This window comes from Anser cygnoides, chromosome 3 (assembly GCF_040182565.1).
Source record: "Anser cygnoides isolate HZ-2024a breed goose chromosome 3, Taihu_goose_T2T_genome, whole genome shotgun sequence".
Classification (NCBI taxonomy): Eukaryota; Metazoa; Chordata; class Aves; order Anseriformes; family Anatidae; genus Anser; species Anser cygnoides.
In genome coordinates this window covers 44,576,019-44,595,138 of record NC_089875.1, presented here as the reverse complement: position 1 = coordinate 44,595,138, position 19,120 = coordinate 44,576,019, and the positions used below count along the sequence as shown (strand labels likewise).

Sequence of the window (19,120 nt, the reverse complement as noted above, 5' to 3'; positions counted from 1 at the left end):
GATATAGAATGAAGCTTTCAGCAGCCTGGCATAAATACCAGAATCAGTCTACACAATCATTTATATAACTCAAAATTGATTGAAAGTAAAGTTAACCATTTCCTTCTCCGTATTCTCTGTCTGCCTCTACTACAAATTTCCTCTTTTTTTTTTTTTTAAAGAATTTAAGGTTCTTCTCAGTCTGCATAGCTGCCTCAAAATCATCAGCTTCCTTTAAGGAAAAGGTCCTTAAAATGAAATTACTGCCACCTGCTGATCATTTGAAGAAATCCAAAACATTGCTATTTAACTGAAGGCCAGACTAAGAATTACCTTGCAAATACAGTACCACTCCCACCAGGAAATGTGTACGGATGCTGTTTGCGGAATACGTGACCAACTCTGCTGCAAGGGATGATTTCTAGGCTCCCACCACATTGCCAAACTCGGAATGAGATCTCTGCAAAGAAAACATGAAACACCAACATCACAAAATAATGTAATTTCACAGGATATTATTTACAGGAAACTTGAATATTGCTGGGAAGATCAATATATTTACTTTTTTTTTTTGAGAAATTCCAGGATAAAACAAAGGTATATCTGAGCATTCTACTTCATTATTCTTCAAGTTCTGAGGAAATAACTGTATTAACTTGGAAGGAAAACTGTATGTCTTCTCTCATCTGAGGTTACCCAGTATTCTCCAAATTCACAGATAGGACAGGCTTTTGTTCTATTACTGTGCTTCATCTAAATGTCAAGCAATAGTAGAAACACTTAACATAAATTAATGACCTTTTCTAAAAGAAATCACCTAAAGATGAAATAGAACAGACATATTCAAGACATGATAAAACAATCAACAGTTTTGAGCTGCTGACTTATATCAGATAAACACTCCCAAATGCTGGCTGCTGAATAAGTTATTGCAAGTCAATCTTGATTTGAGAAAGACTGAATAGAGAGGTGACACATATAGATTGAAGGCTACGGACTGTATACATCTACACCAATCTAGCAAGCTTACCTTGCCAGTGAAGACAAAGATCTAGAAACATTGTTGCATGTTTCTCAGCTTAGACAACTGTCAGCACAAGTTACCTCCTGCTGACAGGAAACTTTTCCTCATTCATTCCCAGTAAGCACACGGGTGCTTCCAGTAGCACTTTCTTAGTTTTGATTATTTCCCTCTTTAGCCTAGCAGCTGCTACTGGTCACCGACTCCTACCCTTAGTTTCAAACCTCTTCATCACCCCTTGATACCTTGCCACAGATTTGAAACAAAAACCACACACACAAACACTAAGCAGCTCTATTTCAGTGTCTACTTTTAAGGCTACACTAAGTGCCATTCTTCCTCCAGAAGCCTTCCTCCCACATACACAAATAAAAAAAAGTCACAAAACCCAGCATCATTTCTAAAATTAAAGTAGAAAAAAAAAGCTATAGAGAGCCTGTCTGACCAGAGGAGAAAAAAGGTGCTGTGATTTAAAACACTGACAATGCAAGATAACTGCTTTTCTCCCAAACGGTCGTTGCTTTTACACGGATTGCTTCGTATTTGTTTTACTTCAATAATAATTTCTATTGCATCAAGGCCAGCTAGGCATATTCATGAATTCTGAACAATCAGCATAGTCCAATCTGTAGACAGATAATCTTCCAAAAATATTAATAGGCAATAACATTGTCTTTGGCAATAACTTATGACCTTGATTTTCAAGTTGAATTAACATGGAACAATAGGCAAAATGAATTTTAGAAGCAACTGAAAATGACATTCTTGTTGTACATTTTTCACAGCACTTTAATCTTCTCTTATTTTGAGCTTAGAATGACAAAAATGAAGAATTACAACAAACGACTGGTCAATGTTTCTATTAAACAAGTTAGTAACAAAAGCACTTTTATATTTCTACCAGAATAAACTACACAGATAAAAGACTTGAGGCTTTCCCCTATCCAGCTCAAATTTGATCCCACAGTGCTGAAATTGTCAAAGCAGAGAAGTAATAATTTTCTTATATCACTTTGAAGCATAATTTATGGAGTTCTATAATTTCTGGAGTTTTGCTAGAAAGTTCAGACAGTGATCAGTCCAATGTGAGAGTTAGTTACATGCAGTGAGGCTAGGACGTTGCTTAGTGAAAGGCAGCAGGGAGATCTGACCAAAGACAAACACTTTTGCATTAGACAAACAAATGCAGACTAAATGCTCAGAAATCTAGAATTAAGCTTCATTAAGTATTGGGAAGTATATCCCTCTGAAGTGAAGAGAAGGGAGATTCTGGATAAAAATAAAGGTCAATACAATATGCTTAAAGGCCTTTCTTTTTTAAATGATTATTTTTGAACATTTAATCCAAAACATCACTATCATCTTCATTAATGATCTGATTGTGACCTGGATGTAGGTGCTGAAAAACTATTCCAGATGCGGTTTAGAAATGCCTTGTGAATCAACTTTTTTTCATTATTCATAGCTTCCTCTACTGTGTATGTTAATGCTTTGTCATTTGATTAGTTCTCCTTCCATAAATGCCCAGAACATAGACCTATAACTCAACACAACACTGAACAAACCTTGATCTGTCTTGTACCACAAGCATATGTAATCAGCCAAATTTGGAAACAATGTGAAAATGCACCATCCCTCTATGATTAAAACAATCATTTGGCTAATTTATGAATTAAACTGTCGGCAAAATACTGCAAGCCCATCTTGGAATTGGTAAAGTCGAACCCATACTAACGTGAAGAAAAGATCTCAAGTGCTTTGTACATGCTTGAAGGAAAAATGCAAAGTTTTATACAGTATAAATATGTTTAAACTATTTTGCAAGTCCACCTAGCAGATCATTTGCATGTAACATCAAGAGGCTGATCAACAGATATTCTGGAGAATGAAGAGGCCATACAAGTGGACATATTAGATTTTGAACTGCACATCACAGATTTCCACTATCTGGCATATGTCATTTATTGCTAATTAAATAATACACCATGCAATTTTTACACACCTTCTGTTAATCTTGCAGCTATGAACAAATAATTAGCTGTGTCCTGTCTGACTTTGCTTTTTCAAGCAGCAGATAAAAGGCACCCCAAAGTCTCTATCTCCTTCCTCCCATGGTAGGAGAAGGGGGAACAGACTGCAGCAGAAGCAGCAAACAGCGTTTTGCATGCAGACTTTTCACCTAGAGTAAGGAGCTGTTGCTTGTGCCTTTTACTGCTAGCAAGTCCTCAATTATCAAAGCATACAAGCAGCTGCTAAATTTTCAGGAAAAACTCAGTCACTCAAGTACATGCTTACAGCTAATCAAATATTTAAGTGCTCTGGTGGTAAAAGAGGTTCTCAGACAATGCAAGTTTTGCAGAGAATGCAAGCTTATCCAATGACTTTCCAGGATGTTTTAAAAAACAAAGAACAGTTATGATGTTCAAACTTCTACAATTTAGTCATATGCAGCCAAAATGGGGGGTGGGGAATAGAAACAGGAAGTAATTGTTCAGAACATGCAAATGTTTGAGTATTGCACAGAAAGGTCAGACAGTGGACCGTAAGGATGTATCTTCCAGCCTTCAAGTTCTTTACACAAGTTCAAGGCATTTTAGGATTTTGTAGATTGCACATGCAATAGAGAAGTTTTAATCCTTAGAACTGGTCCTAAAACACACTATTTAGAATGTCTGAGATGCATCTGTACCTTGAAAATTTAATGACATACTGCAAGTCTTGAGAAGTTGCAGAGTTCAGCTCCTCCTAAATCATTTTTAATACAAGTATACCAGTCTTAGCTGAAAAAAGTCATTCCACAATACTGTTATGCAGAGAGCTAGACAACCCTACTAATGCTAAATCTAACCACAAGGTCAAAGAAGCAATGCCTAATGTGCAAGTTCTCTTGGCCTTTCCTCCTTCTTCCCCCAAATCCCACTCACTTCAATATCTGAAAATAAGGAATTACAACAAAAATGCCGTCTCAATCATAATTATTTTGTTGGGCTAAAATATGGGTATAAAACACTAAGGTGATATGTCAAGCAATATACTAGGATCAATGATAAATAATAGACCATTCTTCAGTTAGCTAAGTTTCGATTGATTTCTTAAAGTGTAGGTAAGTACATTAAACCCATGATCTCCTACGTTCTGCTTGTCATTAAGTTTCAGCATCTTAAATATCAAAAAGTTGTCAGCATTTAAACATTATTTAATTTTAATCTATAACATTAGAAAATGATGACTTTCAAAACAAGGTATCATTTTTGGAATTAATTTCCTATCTACATCGTGAGGGTTGTGTTTTGCCTGCCAACTTTCAATCCAATTTTTTTTTTTTTTTTTTTTTTACTGCGCAGTGAGCAAATACATGCATTTCCTCATACTTAGTTTACAATTCCTACCCTGTTTTAATTCTTTTGTTGATGTACACATTTTGGGTGTTGCCAGTAATGCACCTGAAGTTTTAACTCTGTTTCTTAATCCCCTCCGCATAAAACCACAAAGATCATGAATCCGGGACAGTAAAGACAAAGTTGAAAGGTGCTTTCTTTCAAAAGTGATCCAATGGTAAATGATATACTTACCTAAGTTTTCTCCACCCCAAACATCCATCATCATGTCATACTTTCCTAGTTCTTCAAAATAGGATTTATCCATCACAAACAACCCGCCAGCTATCATGGGTGTCCTAAACAGACAAGAAAAATTAAATACTTATAGAACCATGAACTGGGAGGTGTCTATTTGCATCTCAGGTTTAATAGATCTTTGAAAAAACTGCAGTGTTTTCAAAGGCAACTGTTTACATCTATCACTTCAAAGCTTGTCTGCATACCATCATACAACACTTCTATGGCAAGTACAGAACTGTGACCATCATTTCAGCTTCTGAGTATTTCCAAATTTCCATTTGGCTCCCAAGATTTCTATTTAAAGACTGGGAATATGTGCCAGCAATAAAATATTGAAACTGACGCTATATTTCAAGCTGTCAAAACATATGATTTTGTGTTTAAATTTGATATGCTTGATATCTGTTTTTTGTTAAGGTAAGATAATCTAACAGTGACCTTTAAAGCTGGGTGGTCTTTTCTGTTTGTTGGTGTTTTTTTAATAATCAAGTATTTGAGTCTCAGAAGGCTACACAAATATGAATGAAGTTTCCATATTCCTCAAAGCTATGGAAAAGATTCCTTTTCAAACTGAGAAAATGAGTTCTAGCTTTGTTTAGTCACTGACTACTTGGTCCTGAATCCATTTCTATTTTTAAATCTATGTTAAGTCTAACTGTAGATATATGGTTGCTGTATCTCATCGCATGTCATTTAAAGTAAAATGACACAGACAAGGAAGTTTACTTATTTTTTTTTTCTTTTTTATGGGAAAACAAAGGATGCAAATTCTACACTACAGACAGTGTCTGTTTTTCGGTATTAGAGTTTATAATTAGCAAGGTAGTGTTTCCATTTGAACCTCCCAAACTGGAAATATTAGCTTTAGTCTGTTTTGGAGATGCAACATGCACAAAAGTAATAGTTACATGAACAGTATTAGAGGTAAACTCTGCTTCAAGCTATGTTCTTCTATGCCCTGAAGCAACGTTACACTCTTCACGATTTATTGTGTATTTAAATCTTCATCAGATAAATTAACCAATACTAATCCATTTGCAATGAAGTGCTCTGACAGGAACAGAGAGACCCATGAAGATGGATCAGTAAGTTTCTTTTACTCAAAAAAATTAAAGCATTATCCATCAAAGGTAGAAAAAGTGGTACAGACGCACTTTATGGGAGCAACTGGGTTTCCTTGCCGTGCTCTTCTTTGCTCTGGTGTCATGTAATCCCATTTGAACACCAGGTTCCAGTCAAAACCTTTAAGAAGAAAATTATGATAGAGAGTAAGTAGGATGTTAAAAAGACGGTGGTCATCATTCAAGTTGCAGTAACATAATATTGACCCAAACCACTTGGAACTGAAATTTAAGTTAAAAACTTTAAATTTGTACAATCTTATGGGTAGAAAACAAATGAGGAGGAGAGTAGATAAAAGGTAAAAAAGTTGGACAAAAAATTAAAAAATTAAATCTCAAATATAAAAGATTTCTCTTGTTGCCATCTAGTACACAAAGTAAGAAACCCACCCAACAAATGAGAAAGCATAAGCCTTAAACATGAGATACTGGATTCATGCATAAGTCATATTGAACATCACATGAGAATCTTCATCCCATTACAATTGCTCTCTACAGTTCTTACTGTACAATTACATTTCAAGTCTTCTATGCTCACATTTATGCTTACACAAACTTAATACAGTACTTGGTACTCCTCTCTATAAGCAGCAGTTCTCTATCACAAAGGTTGCAACAGATTATGTAGCTCCCATTTCTCTTATTAACATTCATTTAAGTTCATCCTTTTCTACTGCATGCTCCTAAATACATCATTTTTAAACCCGGGATAAGTGCTGGAGGGCCAGAAATCTTACTCTTCTTATGTAGGTACATGTGTCTGCATGCACAGCAGGAGAAGGTCTGGACCTTTCATGAGTTAAGCACAAAAAAAAGATCACCAGTACAAACAAGACCAACAGGTCACCTCCAGCAGCTTTCTACCTGCCAACAGTTTAAAACACCTTCCTTTAGGCAACGATACAAGAAACACAGCCAGTATAAAATGACCCTACTACAGGAAACACTTTGTAACTATTTTTGATCTGGGCTAGACCATTAAGTATGAACCTCTACCAAAAAACTACAAAGGCTACACAGCACTCTCCCAATACGCCTAGCAAATCAGCCTTATACAGACTGCCTGCTGCCAAAAGCATTTAGATCCTATGAGGTAATGTAATGAATGATTTCCAGATTTCTGTTGCACAGATGTCAATAGTTTTCTTTCTCTAACATGAAGATAAAGCAATTACTTTCTGGGGAAGTGGGAAAAAATTAGCTAAACAGACAACAATTATAGTCCTACAGGCTGTTTGCACCAATAAATGCACATGGTAAGGACTGAGGTGGAGAGTTTGAAATGAAAATTGTTTAGTTTTCAACTCCCAAAATACTTATGTCTCATGCACACAATACAGAAGTTATCCTAAACAGTCTTTACAACATGTATGCCAAGTTTTCCTCTACAGGTTTGAGCCCTTCATAAGGTGTTGCACTATAAAAATGAAAGACCATCTAAATACTCCAAATATTCCAAGTAGCAAAACAGTAAAATGGCTACAATTGATAGCAATGCAAAGTCTCCAGCTTGAAAAGAAAAATGAACTCCAATATTTCCATGCAGTTAAAAAGTCTCATCTCATCATACATACTCAGCAAAATTACTTGCATCTGGGAAAACCTGAAAAAACCCTACTGTTCTCCAGCACAAGTGGTAGAGATAGTGTTACGTACACCATAGTGAACACAAGGGGTCTCTTTCGGAACACAGCCCTGTGTTGCTAACTCAGAACAAGTGTATAAATTGTCTACCCATGAAAATGTTTTTTCCATCTCCATTTTCACTGAGTCTGGGAAAAAATTGCACTCAATGAGATAGTATCAGTAACTCTGTAAAAGGAGTATTTTTTAAATACAAGTGCATATCCAGTATGAAATTCTATCATGGGTAAATTGCATAATAGGCACAACCTAAGTTATTAGATCTCAGTTAACTACAATTTATTTCAGTAATTAAAGTGCTTCTCAGGGTGTAAACAGTTTTGCAAGCCTCCTCCCCTCAAAAACAAATTTGTAATATAAAGTCCTCTGTAAAATTTGCTGGATGGCTTGTCTTGGGTGAGTAAGTCTTTTGCAAAACAGACCAGTAACAAATGCTGTCCCAGCTGTCTCAACTTTCCATGCTTCAGCCACACAGATACTATATCTAAGATTGAAAGCATGGTTTGATTTCCATGTTTAGATTTGGCCCCAATGAAAGCGTCCTGTGATACCAAATGCTGTAGTGCCCCTCACACACTAATCTGTCCTTCGGGAACTGAAAGGGAATATACTATTCACATTTCAACATACCCCAAATAGTATTTAGATATTGCTATGTGAAAAATGTGTTGTTAAAATGCAGCTTCTCACTCCTCAGTACAGAAGTACAGAGGGGCTCAATACACTTTAAAGGATCTATTTCTATTGTGTATGACAGGAGAAAATGAGCATTAAAGAAGAAAATGGGAAACAGATCCATAGACGAAGCATGAAAAGCAGTAAGAAGTAAAATGATCTCTCAATTCTCTCTGACTTCAGTTGGGAAGAATTAAAGAGCATGAACCCCACAGGAACCAATCAAAGGTTTCAATGAAAACTCCTCCTCCTACTGCAGACAACAATAAGAGCCACATAATGGTATAGAGATTTCCATGCTTGCTTTATAATGAGTAGATTGGGTAAAAGCCTTAAGGTTTTAATAAAGCTGGCACACAGATAATAGCATAGTATTATATATTAGCATATTGTGAATATATCCACTGTAGGCATTCTTTCAGAACATTAATTAAAAGGATATAGAAACTCTCACCTCCAGGTCATGACTGGAACTTAAAGCATATGCAACATTATGCAAATATTACTTTCATTTTGGTTTACTGGAACGAACACTTGGTGGCCAGTTCTGGACTAGGAGGTCACAGACAGAATGGGCCTGAAATTGATTTTCCCTTCCCCGCTCAAGAATGCCCATTCAGAAAAAGCTGAAACAACGTGGGAACAGCACCATGTAATTTCTATATTGTGGCTCATCTTATATCTGTTATGCAGACAGTAGTTTCCAGGGTTGCAGGAACAACTGGGGGGAGGAGGTGGAGACAGCTATTTTCAATGTTATATTCCTACTAACAGTGAAAAAAACTTTAAAAAACTTGTAATGAATAAGGATTTTAGCATGTGGTTGCCCTCCCTCCATTGGAAAAGGAGAAGAAGAATCACTTTTGGAGGGCTTCACAAAGCTTTTTATTATTTGCTGTCAACAGTTTACACTAACCAGACAGTGAAACTGTAACATCTCTAAAATGAATTTAACAGGAAGTTTTGTAACAGTATAGGTATAAACACTACAAATTTAAGGTCACATTTTACTCTCTTCACAATTACAGATCATCACTAACAAAAACATTTTTTTTAAGCACATTCCAAAGCTTTCTGCTTTTTCAGAAGCATTTAATTAAGCAAACCAGCATCTTGAAAAAAACTCATAGGCACTGCATTGCTGATGGATTTCTAAACTAGATAGCAATTAAAGCCTGTCTTATCTAAAAACAGAATCATAAGCTCTGGCCATAAGCTGCTTCTGACACATGCACAGTGCTACAAACATTGGAGTGACTCTTGCACGATGGTAAAAGGCAGCATAAACTTATAAGAATTCGTATAATAAAAATGAACGGTTTTAAAGTAGAAGGCAATAAGGCCAATTAAAATCCAAGCCTAGAGAAACAACTGACATCTAGAAATTAAGCTAGAAATGCAAAAGGGAGGAGCAGTACGTTAACAGCCCATTCCACAACTGCAGTGATTATGAGCTTTGATTCTTGATGCTTTTTATTTTGTATTTGTATTCCAGTACAGGTACATACCGCCTTTTAAATCAGCTGACGCCCCCACGTACTGGAAGTTGTCCATATTAATTACATCAATAATAGGAGACACAACTCTGGTCTTGTCCTAAAATAAATATTAGAAAGTGATATTGAAATAATGAAATCAATATAGAAAGATTCATTCAGGATGAGATGTTGCACAGTTCTGTAGGATTTCATCAGCACTTCTCCCCCAGCTTTTCCTCTATTTCAGCTTCTGACTCTGAATAGTATTGCTCACCCTTGCTTCAGAGAAAGGAACCACACTATATAGCTGAGAATCCACTTTGTATTCTAGGCTAACTTACAGGCAAGTAAACCCCCTTCTTCTGGCTTGCTCTTGAAGCAAACTCGTAGTTCAAAAGGCAAGCAAGCAAACACCACTTCCATTCCTATTTTTCAAACCGGCTCAAAAGAGAAGAACTATCCAGGTAATTCATACTTTCACAGCAAATATCTAGCCACACAGAGTACTGCAGTCTTATTACTTCAACCTTTAAGGAACGTAGGCGTTTCTACAATCAGATAAGTCTTAGGTTAATGATAACCCATTTCACACTAGAAGAAGAATTACAACTTCACAGTGAGACACCAGATAGGAGAAAACTGAAAAAAGCACCTCTTAAACTAATGAATGCTATTAATCTCTGGCAGCCAAGATTCCAGTGGCACGGATGCTGCATTCCTCTGTCTGAGCATGGTCTCACATACTATTTCAAGCAATGTTAATTACCTTAGCTCATGTGTTTGTCAAAATAGTTTTTAAGGGAAAAAAACATCTTTCCAGCAACTCCACATGCATCATCTATCAGGATAATAAGACATCTGTACTCTAGAAGGGACTCATCTAATATTAGAAACACAGTATCATGGTCAAATCAATTCCTCTCCATGAAGTACCTCTTGAAAAAAAAAAAGGAGTTACATTTACACACTGAAGCATAGCTTCTTTTGATCAAACACGTAGTTTGGGATCAAAATAGAAAATTGAGCGCCAAGATTTAGCACCATTCAGAGAGCACAGGCACCTTTTGAACAGTATTATCACCAACTCTGTGAATATAAAAATGCTTTAAATAAACGGGATATTTTGGTAACTCTGTTACAGAGAATCTGTTCTCATTGTTAAAAAAATACCAACCTCAACATCTCCATTTTAAGTATGTATGCAGAAGCGTCTTCAAACAATACATGTATTCTGAGCAGTAGTTCAACAATACTTCCCCCTTGCTAATCCAGTATTACACATATTATCCAGTATTATATAGGAGAACAGTGTGAGCTCATAACAAGAGACTAAAAAGCAACTCCTTCAGTCAAACTCTTTGGTTGGTCCAATAAGATCATTAAAAACACGTTTTCACTTATTGATTCTTAACTACTAAATCTACTGATTTTAGCAAACCAAAACTTCATAGCTGGCATATACCAGGTCATTCTGTATGCAAAAAGTCTCTTTCTGTATTAGCCAAAAGGAGAATCTGAGTTAGGCCTTCAGCTTTTGGCTGACAACGAAGCTAAAAGCTGATGACTTGTTATTGATTCTACATTTCTTTTAAGTATCAGTTCAGCTATACCATACGGACCAAGTGTGCATCTTTGCGAGGGATGTAACAGAAGATGTAAACAGGCCTTCCACTAAGTATTAATTAGCTAGGTCTAAAGCAAACTTGTAACAGACAAAGAAGACCAGCCTCTCCCATTCCGCTGCTGATCACATCTTCAGCTCACATTTCTGTTAGCTGTAGCCCCAAGTCTATGTGTTTAAGACGACAAGCATATGGGTTTACTAACAGTGTTCTACTTAGGAGGCAACTACGATTTATTGCACCTGAACTACAACACCATGTGTCCTTCTACACCAAAAAAGCACTTCAGGTGTACCCGTGACCTTATTTTAGATATTCTACTTACAGCGATAAAACTAAAAAACCTCCTTTCTTTAAAGACTGATGATATCTTCTACAGAAGTTACCCAGCCTATCCAGTATTTGCAATACACCCATCAGCATGAAATAAGAAAGATACAAATGTGAAACACCCCTTTCTGTTCTTTCCTTCGCTGAAACTGATGTGGTTTATACATCTGTGTCCATCTCTAAAAATCATTTGTTGCAAAAAATCTGTATTTTCTCAAATGGGTCACAGAGCTGAACCTGGTAGGAAAACCTGCCTAAGCTGTCATCTGTCATAATAGGCAGAGCTTAAGTTAGGATTCAGTTCATCTTCACTATGCCTCCGTAACGCTGAATAAGCAGGTAGCACATCATCTCTACACATTCAGTATTTCCTCAGGCCATTACTGTTTATCTGATTAATTCTATCAATATCAGTGCAAGAGCACCACTTGCGACACTGTAAGCTTAAGTAACACATTAAGTTATTTCCCTGACATATAAATACCCAGGTTGTGACCATTCAGTTTGATATACAACCACCACTTTCTGGGCCTGGGAACATGCTGTTCCTTCCATGATTTGAAGTGATAGATTTGTTCAGTAGCAAAGTGGACAAAATACTTGCACATCCTTAAGGTGACATTTTGCAGGGCACTGCAAAGTTGTTAATGCAGAAAACTGCTAAAAAGACCTTGCAAGTCTCCAAAGTACATGAAGTCCAAAGCCATCCACTTAAAATACTAGAAAGCAACTGCTCCTGTTAAATTGATAATGGAACACAATTGGAAAATCTTGTGCTTCTATGTGAGGATAATGGAAAGAAATAGCCTGTGAACACTGCAAGTCTCTAGTGACTGGAAATTTGTAGCAGACTGTTTCATTTTAATATTTCATAAGAAGGTTATGTATGCTCTAGAGAGTTAGGCTACTATTAGATATTATTCTCATAAACCATTGGAAATTATCCTCAGGATTCTGCATGCATTGCTTTCCCCCCAACCCAGTACCCAAAAAACTTCAAACACTTCAAAGATTAAATTTCACAACACTCTAAGAGGAAAATATAAATATTTTCCTTCCAGCAATGTGCCAGTTAAAAGTAACTCATTCAAGGTCACAGAATCTGAGACAGATATGAGAAAGGGATCCACGTCTTATTTCTTAATTCTAGTTTCTAAATCATTTTAAGATCTTTTGTTTAAAAATATTGTCAAAAAGTGATGCAGGATCAGTTGTGCTATGAAAACAGATGAGTTTAGTTCTGCTCCAGAAACTCCCTTTTTCCTGTAACTGATATTATAAGAATACAACAAAGTGCTTAGAAATAGAAAATGGAAAAATCAAAGTAGGAAAACATTCACAAAATAACCTAGTAATTACCAATGTTTTCAAGGTAATGGATACTCCTGATTATTATTGATATTTTGGGGGAAATCAAAGGGTTAAACTCCACTGATTCCTTGTTTAGTCTCCCCTAACCAACACACATGCTCCCCTGGAAGACAAAATGCAATTAGAAAGCCTCCTTGCAGTAGGGAACAAGGTGGGAGGAAGCATACCAGCTCCAGTTTACAAGGGTATCTGTACATTCTGAATGCTAAAATATTCAGTTTGTGTGTACGTTTTTATTGCTTTAAGCCTTTGCTCAAATTACTGAAGGAAATCCCTAGTACTGTCAAATCCCTCCAGGAACAGTAGGCAAGCATGGCCAACAAACAAGGACATTCTAACTAGGAAGCCACCTCAAAGAAGAACACTCTGGGATGGATCATCTTTCAATAGAAGAGAAGATCTCAAGGCCTCATGTCCTCCTAACACACATAAGAGGTCAAACGCACAGCTTTCAAAGGGGGTTACAGCATGTTAGATAGTATATTGTAGAATTGATTCCATTTAAACTGTTTCTGGATGCTATAATTTTTATATTTTAAAACACACAATTAAGCCCCTAAAGCTCCCACAGAATTAGATATCAAGTGGGCAATTCTGAAACTGAAGGAAAAAGCAACCCTCCCACCACACACAGAACAGATGTAGCAGAGCATCAGAGAAGACTGCATTGATGTTTAGTAACTCTAACCTGAAAAGGCTACCTTTGAGGCTAGAAAGGAAAGGAAGTTCGAATCTATTCAGCTTCTTGTCACCAAGACCATTAAGAAAATGCTATTGATTAACATCAAGTAACACACCATCTGCACTGTGAGCAAAAATCTACCCATTTAAAACAACAACTATACTATATGCAAGCCCTATACACATGTGTATAGGTAAATGTGTATAGGTGTATATGTGTAATTATTTGAACCAGCAAAACACCTAAAGGTGTCCTTAACAAACTCCATACCTGCTGCTTGGGAATCTTCCCAGATAAAAGTAAAATAAATGATGTGGAATTCCAGTTATTTAACAACACACCAAGCTTTTAAGAATGGAAAACTGTATTCATACAGTTGAAAGCTATTCTAAGGCACACAACTAGCATGTGTCAGGGTGACAATTACAAGGAGCAGGTTTTGAAGCATCTAATCATTCACGTACTTCTAGAAGTAACTACAGCACAAAGCAAAATATGCAGCTATTTCTCCCATCAATTACACTACATGTAATGCCAGATCTTCATTAACCTGTCAGCCACTTAATAAGACGTTTTACATTGAGTTATGATGAAAAGGTAACATTTTTTCATATCCCATATCAGTTTCAGAAACTGAAATGTAGTATACCCTGAAAAAAATATCAGAGAAGAGGGTAAATGGCAAAATATTTGTCTTGCTAAAAGCAAGGCTTTATTGACCAAAACTACCTTTCTTTTCAAATTTCTCAAACAGGCAGATGACTCAAACAAATTACACAAAAAGGCTTGAGAACAGTTCCCACATCCTAGAATCAAGCTAGCGCTTTAGCAACAAGCATTCTTTGCTTCCTTCTGAGATGTATTTAATGCCTTCAAGTTCACTTTCCTGGTTAATAATTATATAGAAACTACCCTTGCAGGGCTGCAACATTTTACATAGTCACAAAAATTGAGCAAAGTGTTATGTTGCTCATGCTCAAGGGCTCTGTGGGCTGCAGGTACTTGAGTGACCAGGTTTGAGCTGATTACAGTTATTTCGCCTCCAAAACACAATTTTAAATGCTGTTATGTCTTAGGCAATTTACAGTATTTCTTGAATATACAGTAAAGCATTGCAGAAAAACAGAATAAGAAGTTATCAGTTGATGATGACTGGTTTTCCCATTGGCATATTGAGGACACGGCTTCTTCCTCCCCCTCTTTTTTTTGGAAGAAATGCAAAGGAGAGCATATGGAGAACAAGCAAGGAACTTGGCATTAACAAGACAGAGTAGCTAAGTAAAACCATTTTGACCAGGAGCACTTTGAAGGAAAGCCTTTCCAAACTAAAATATGTTAAATTAAAAGAAAATGCAATTATGGAAAAAGCTTGGGTTTTTTTTGAGCATCCCCCAACACTTCCTGGGATCACACGTGATTCGCTTTCTACTTCAGTAGAGTTCCTCCAGAGTAAGGATAACCAATCCCTGGAGAAAACAGTATACTTTCACTCTCAGTTCTGTCAATAGCTTTTCTAGGACACTGGCAAGGCATCGTTTTCACAGAAGCTGAGAGCCCATGGTCCCTGTTAATTTCCATGAGAATTTTCGTTTCACAGTTCAACCTCTTTCCCATTATCACACTGAATCTTAATGAGGCATAAATATTCAGGTAAACTGAATTACATTGAGATGATATTGGTTGAAGAGAACTATGCTTTGCTCTAAAGATTTTCAACACTTACTGAGGAGGTCCCTAAAGAACCAAAGAAGCATATATTTGAATTGCTTTTAAAGGTAATAATAAATATTCACATTTTATGTTCCTATGTTCACAGATTAAATGAACAAAAAGTGGGTTTTAATCACAGAACCTCCGATCATCTCCATCATCTTACTTCAGAGAAAAAGCCTCCTTAGAAAAATGCATAAAATTAATGTAGTATAAACCAGATGGCTTTAAAATTTAAAAGCTACTCCTTCAGGAAATTACTTTAGAAGAACTTTACTAACCTCAGCTACTCTTTCCAAAAGTGGTTCCAGCCAGTGTTCATTGCATTCACAGTGACTATCCAGGAAGGTCAGTACTTTTGCTTGTGCTGCATCTGCCCCTCTGACACGAGAGCGCATCAAGCCTGCAAAGTAAAGAAAAAAAGTCTGTGTAGATTCTGGAGGAAAACGATCAACAGCAGAGAGACAAACAATTGCATTCCAAGATGACTGTGAATTAAGTTACTATAACTCAGGACATAAACACACAAGTTCGACTATAAAAACAAGATGCTGGTTAACAGTTCGGTGAAAAAATTTCAGAATAAAAAGCCTGCAACTTTAACTATTGCACTCTAGTCTACAGGTTCTAATCTTATTTAAACAAAAGAATTTAAGTGCCTTTTCAAAAAAGAGTAATATACAAGTGCAGCTGAATCTACATTACAGTAAATAGTATTAATGCTGATTAATTTACTCAACATCAGTACTGAAAACAAATCTGCCCTCCCCCAAATCCACAATAGGATATAGTGCCACTTCGGTTTTATTAGCATAACTGAAGGATTGCTACTGGGTGAATTAAAAGTACTCCTGCCTTTATGAAAGTACAATAGAGCTGCAAAAAATAATATCAACTTATCCTAACCGCCTTTTTGCACTCCCCCCACCTCCCCATTTTAGAAGTTCTCAGAAACAGTCTGTCCATCCTTCTGTCAACTTCTTCCAGAAATAACCACACTTGGTTAATTCCTGTTTAGGAGCCTTTTGCCCAGCCCCTTTCAACTGTCCGTCCTGTGTTTCTTGCAATTCACTTGTCTGTCTGTTTTGGATTTTTTTGTTGTGGTTTTGAAATCTTAACCCTGAAAAGATTTAAGAGAAAGCTTCTGATGAAATCAAAAGATTCTTCTCTTCTCTACATCTCATTTATACAGACCCCCTCACTGATTTGCCCTGTTCCTTTTCTCCTTTCCCTCTTATTTCCTCATTGGATGACCTCACCATTCCTTCACGTCCCTTTTTATATTTACGCATCTACCCTAGAACATCCGACCATGTTTTTCAATACAGAAAAGAGTGAACTTCCCCTCATTCCTTTGCAAGTTTCCTGCCTATTTTTCTGTATTACTGTTCAAAACTCATCAATTTCACTGTCACTCAAGATCAAAGCAAAGCAATTACTTTTTTTCCCATTGACTCTCACCAATTCTGTCTTCTCAACTGAAAAAGGTCTAAAACAGATATGCAAAAAACCCCAACCACTTCTTCCCATCCTCCTCACAAAATCAACCTGCAAAATATGGGTCTGACAAACAGAACACAAGTAGCTTAATAGGAACGGGCTACAGACTTGTTTGCTCTGTCCAACATTCAGCAACTAAATAGCCTCACAAAGATACTTGTGCTCTCTTATCACAAAGATGAGCACTTCACTAGTGTAGATACACTCCATAATGATGATCTACCAGTACTTTCTACCTTACCTATTGTGCATTTACAGCTAATCATACCTTTTTATGCCATCTCCCAGGTTCCAACTTTTGCATGTTTCTGTGCACCTTTTCCATGCTGTTTGTTCTACTTCTACAATTCCTCATTCCAGAACTTTGTATTTCGAACTTTCATTCTTACAGAACCTAATGTCTTCATCTACTTTCACAGAAAATGGAAGTGACCATTAGGTCATCAAGTCCTCTGACATCACACTGAACCATACAACAGGAAGAGTTCAGAAGGTTCCCGTGAACATTTAGTCTGTAGATTACCACACCCTCCAGAACACATCTGTTCCCATAACTCTGGTCCTACAGATAAAACCCAAAGCTACCATCATGTATTTCTGAAACCAGGGCAGTCAGTACCATCCTTGCCTGAGATATCAGGCATCAGCCTACACTTGAAAATAAAAAGCAAAGTTAATATTAAACTCTAGCATAACCACCCAGCAATCAAATGAAATCTTAAAATATTTTAATTTTAAAAAAATCTGATTGCACGAATGAATATCTAGGCAAAGTCTCCTAAACAGTACAGTAGATCCCATTGGTAATAATTTTATCCTAATCTCACGGTAACACCAAGTAAACTAGTATTGCACCTTGAATTTGAAAGCATTTCTTTTCTGACACAATAAAAGATTTGCCAAATCATATTATGCATCAGTATATCTGAAAATGAAATTTGAAGTATGAAGGTTGAAGTATGAAGGAAAATTCAGTTCATGTTTGTATGTACAGTACAGAAATAGTATTTATAGTACAGAATAAAAATCAAAAAACTGTTGCTTCAGTCAATTTTTCCATTACTATTATCTCAATATTTAAGCACTGCACTGGTCAGAAAAATGAGATCAACTCACTGAGAACCCTGCAACCATGGCAAGTCACAAAAGGTCTGATTTCCTAACAAGCCTTTGTTCACAAGTATATTCCAAACAAATACTTAAATACTAAGAACACGACCGTATGTAATAGCTTTAATTATGGGACAACACAGGTTTTGTGCTTGACATTTCCAGCTTCTGACAATCTCATGATTCTAGTTGCTCCCTAGACCTGGCTGGCAGACAAGATGCAGTGCCTATAAAAACAAACAAGCACATATCTGCTAACTCAGTCAGCTACTTCAACTGTCAGCTCTCAGTTATTATTTCAAACAGCTGTAGAATAACAGTTGCCTCTATCTAATTCTTTAAGCTCCACAGACAGGAAGCTGCTGACTGAAGGGCTCAGTGATACGAGGCCATAATTTACAAGGCAACAAAGAAGAAAAAAACATAATACAAGTTTGTTACATGACAGAGGCTTCAACAGAACTGGCATACATGATCCCTGCCCTCCCAGATGCTCAAACTCTTTCAGGTTTGCCAAACAAACTGCCTGACAGGCTGTCCATCAACTGGATCCTTAGAACGATCTCTAGTAAGGGAAGCAGAGAAAAAGGATATTTTTAAGCTGGATCTTTGCAAACAGTCTCACAGTTTACAGTGAGGCCTTCCATACAATTGGAGCAGCTTAACAGAGGATTGAAATACAGTGAGAGAAAGGAGGGGCTGAGGGTGAAAGGCAATTTCTCAAGTTGGCTTCCACTGTGAAAGCCAGCAACGTGTAACTGCATACAACAATACTGAATTAATTAGAATTACTATTTTTACTTGCACAAATACATCAATTTTTACTTCTTTCACTTGTAGGTTGATTTATAAAGTGAAAATCCTCCCCTCCAAGACAGAATGTTCCTTTAAAACACCTGATCAAGATTAGCAAACACAGACAATGCAACACACTAGAATTTATACCTTCCTTTCCCCAAATGAAGCCTACCTTCTCGGCGATCGTTTCGAAGAACCCGCACTTTTTCAATTTTTCCCAAGAGAGCACCATCATCAGCTTAAAAAAAAAATACAAATAAAGTGATGAGAAACAGTTTGATATACTATAAAAGTATGTTTTCCTTCACCAAACAAAACCAAAAACTTCGTAGTGGAAAATGTTCATGGTTGCAAATAATAAATTTAAGATACACTCTTAAAAATGCCTCACCAGAAATAAAGAAAAATCATCAGGCTAAGAAATTACTACCATTATTTTTTTTTAAAGCTAATTTGATT

The 19,120-nt window shown here is 36.6% G+C and overlaps 1 protein-coding gene across 1 annotated transcript in view; it reads right to left on the bottom strand.

Moving 5' to 3' along the window:
• Positions 1 to 19,120, bottom strand: part of GALNT2 (polypeptide N-acetylgalactosaminyltransferase 2) — a 93,105-nt gene that overhangs the window by 14,550 nt on the left and 59,435 nt on the right. Inside the window, exons 6-11 of the mRNA XM_048047232.2 lie at positions 18,834 to 18,899; positions 15,535 to 15,656; positions 9,569 to 9,656; positions 5,775 to 5,862; positions 4,573 to 4,676; positions 313 to 439 (exon numbers count right to left, since the gene is read on the bottom strand). Coding sequence (XP_047903189.1) covers positions 313 to 439; positions 4,573 to 4,676; positions 5,775 to 5,862; positions 9,569 to 9,656; positions 15,535 to 15,656; positions 18,834 to 18,899 — 595 coding nt within the window. The remainder of the gene's footprint in view (positions 1 to 312; positions 440 to 4,572; positions 4,677 to 5,774; positions 5,863 to 9,568; positions 9,657 to 15,534; positions 15,657 to 18,833; positions 18,900 to 19,120) is intronic.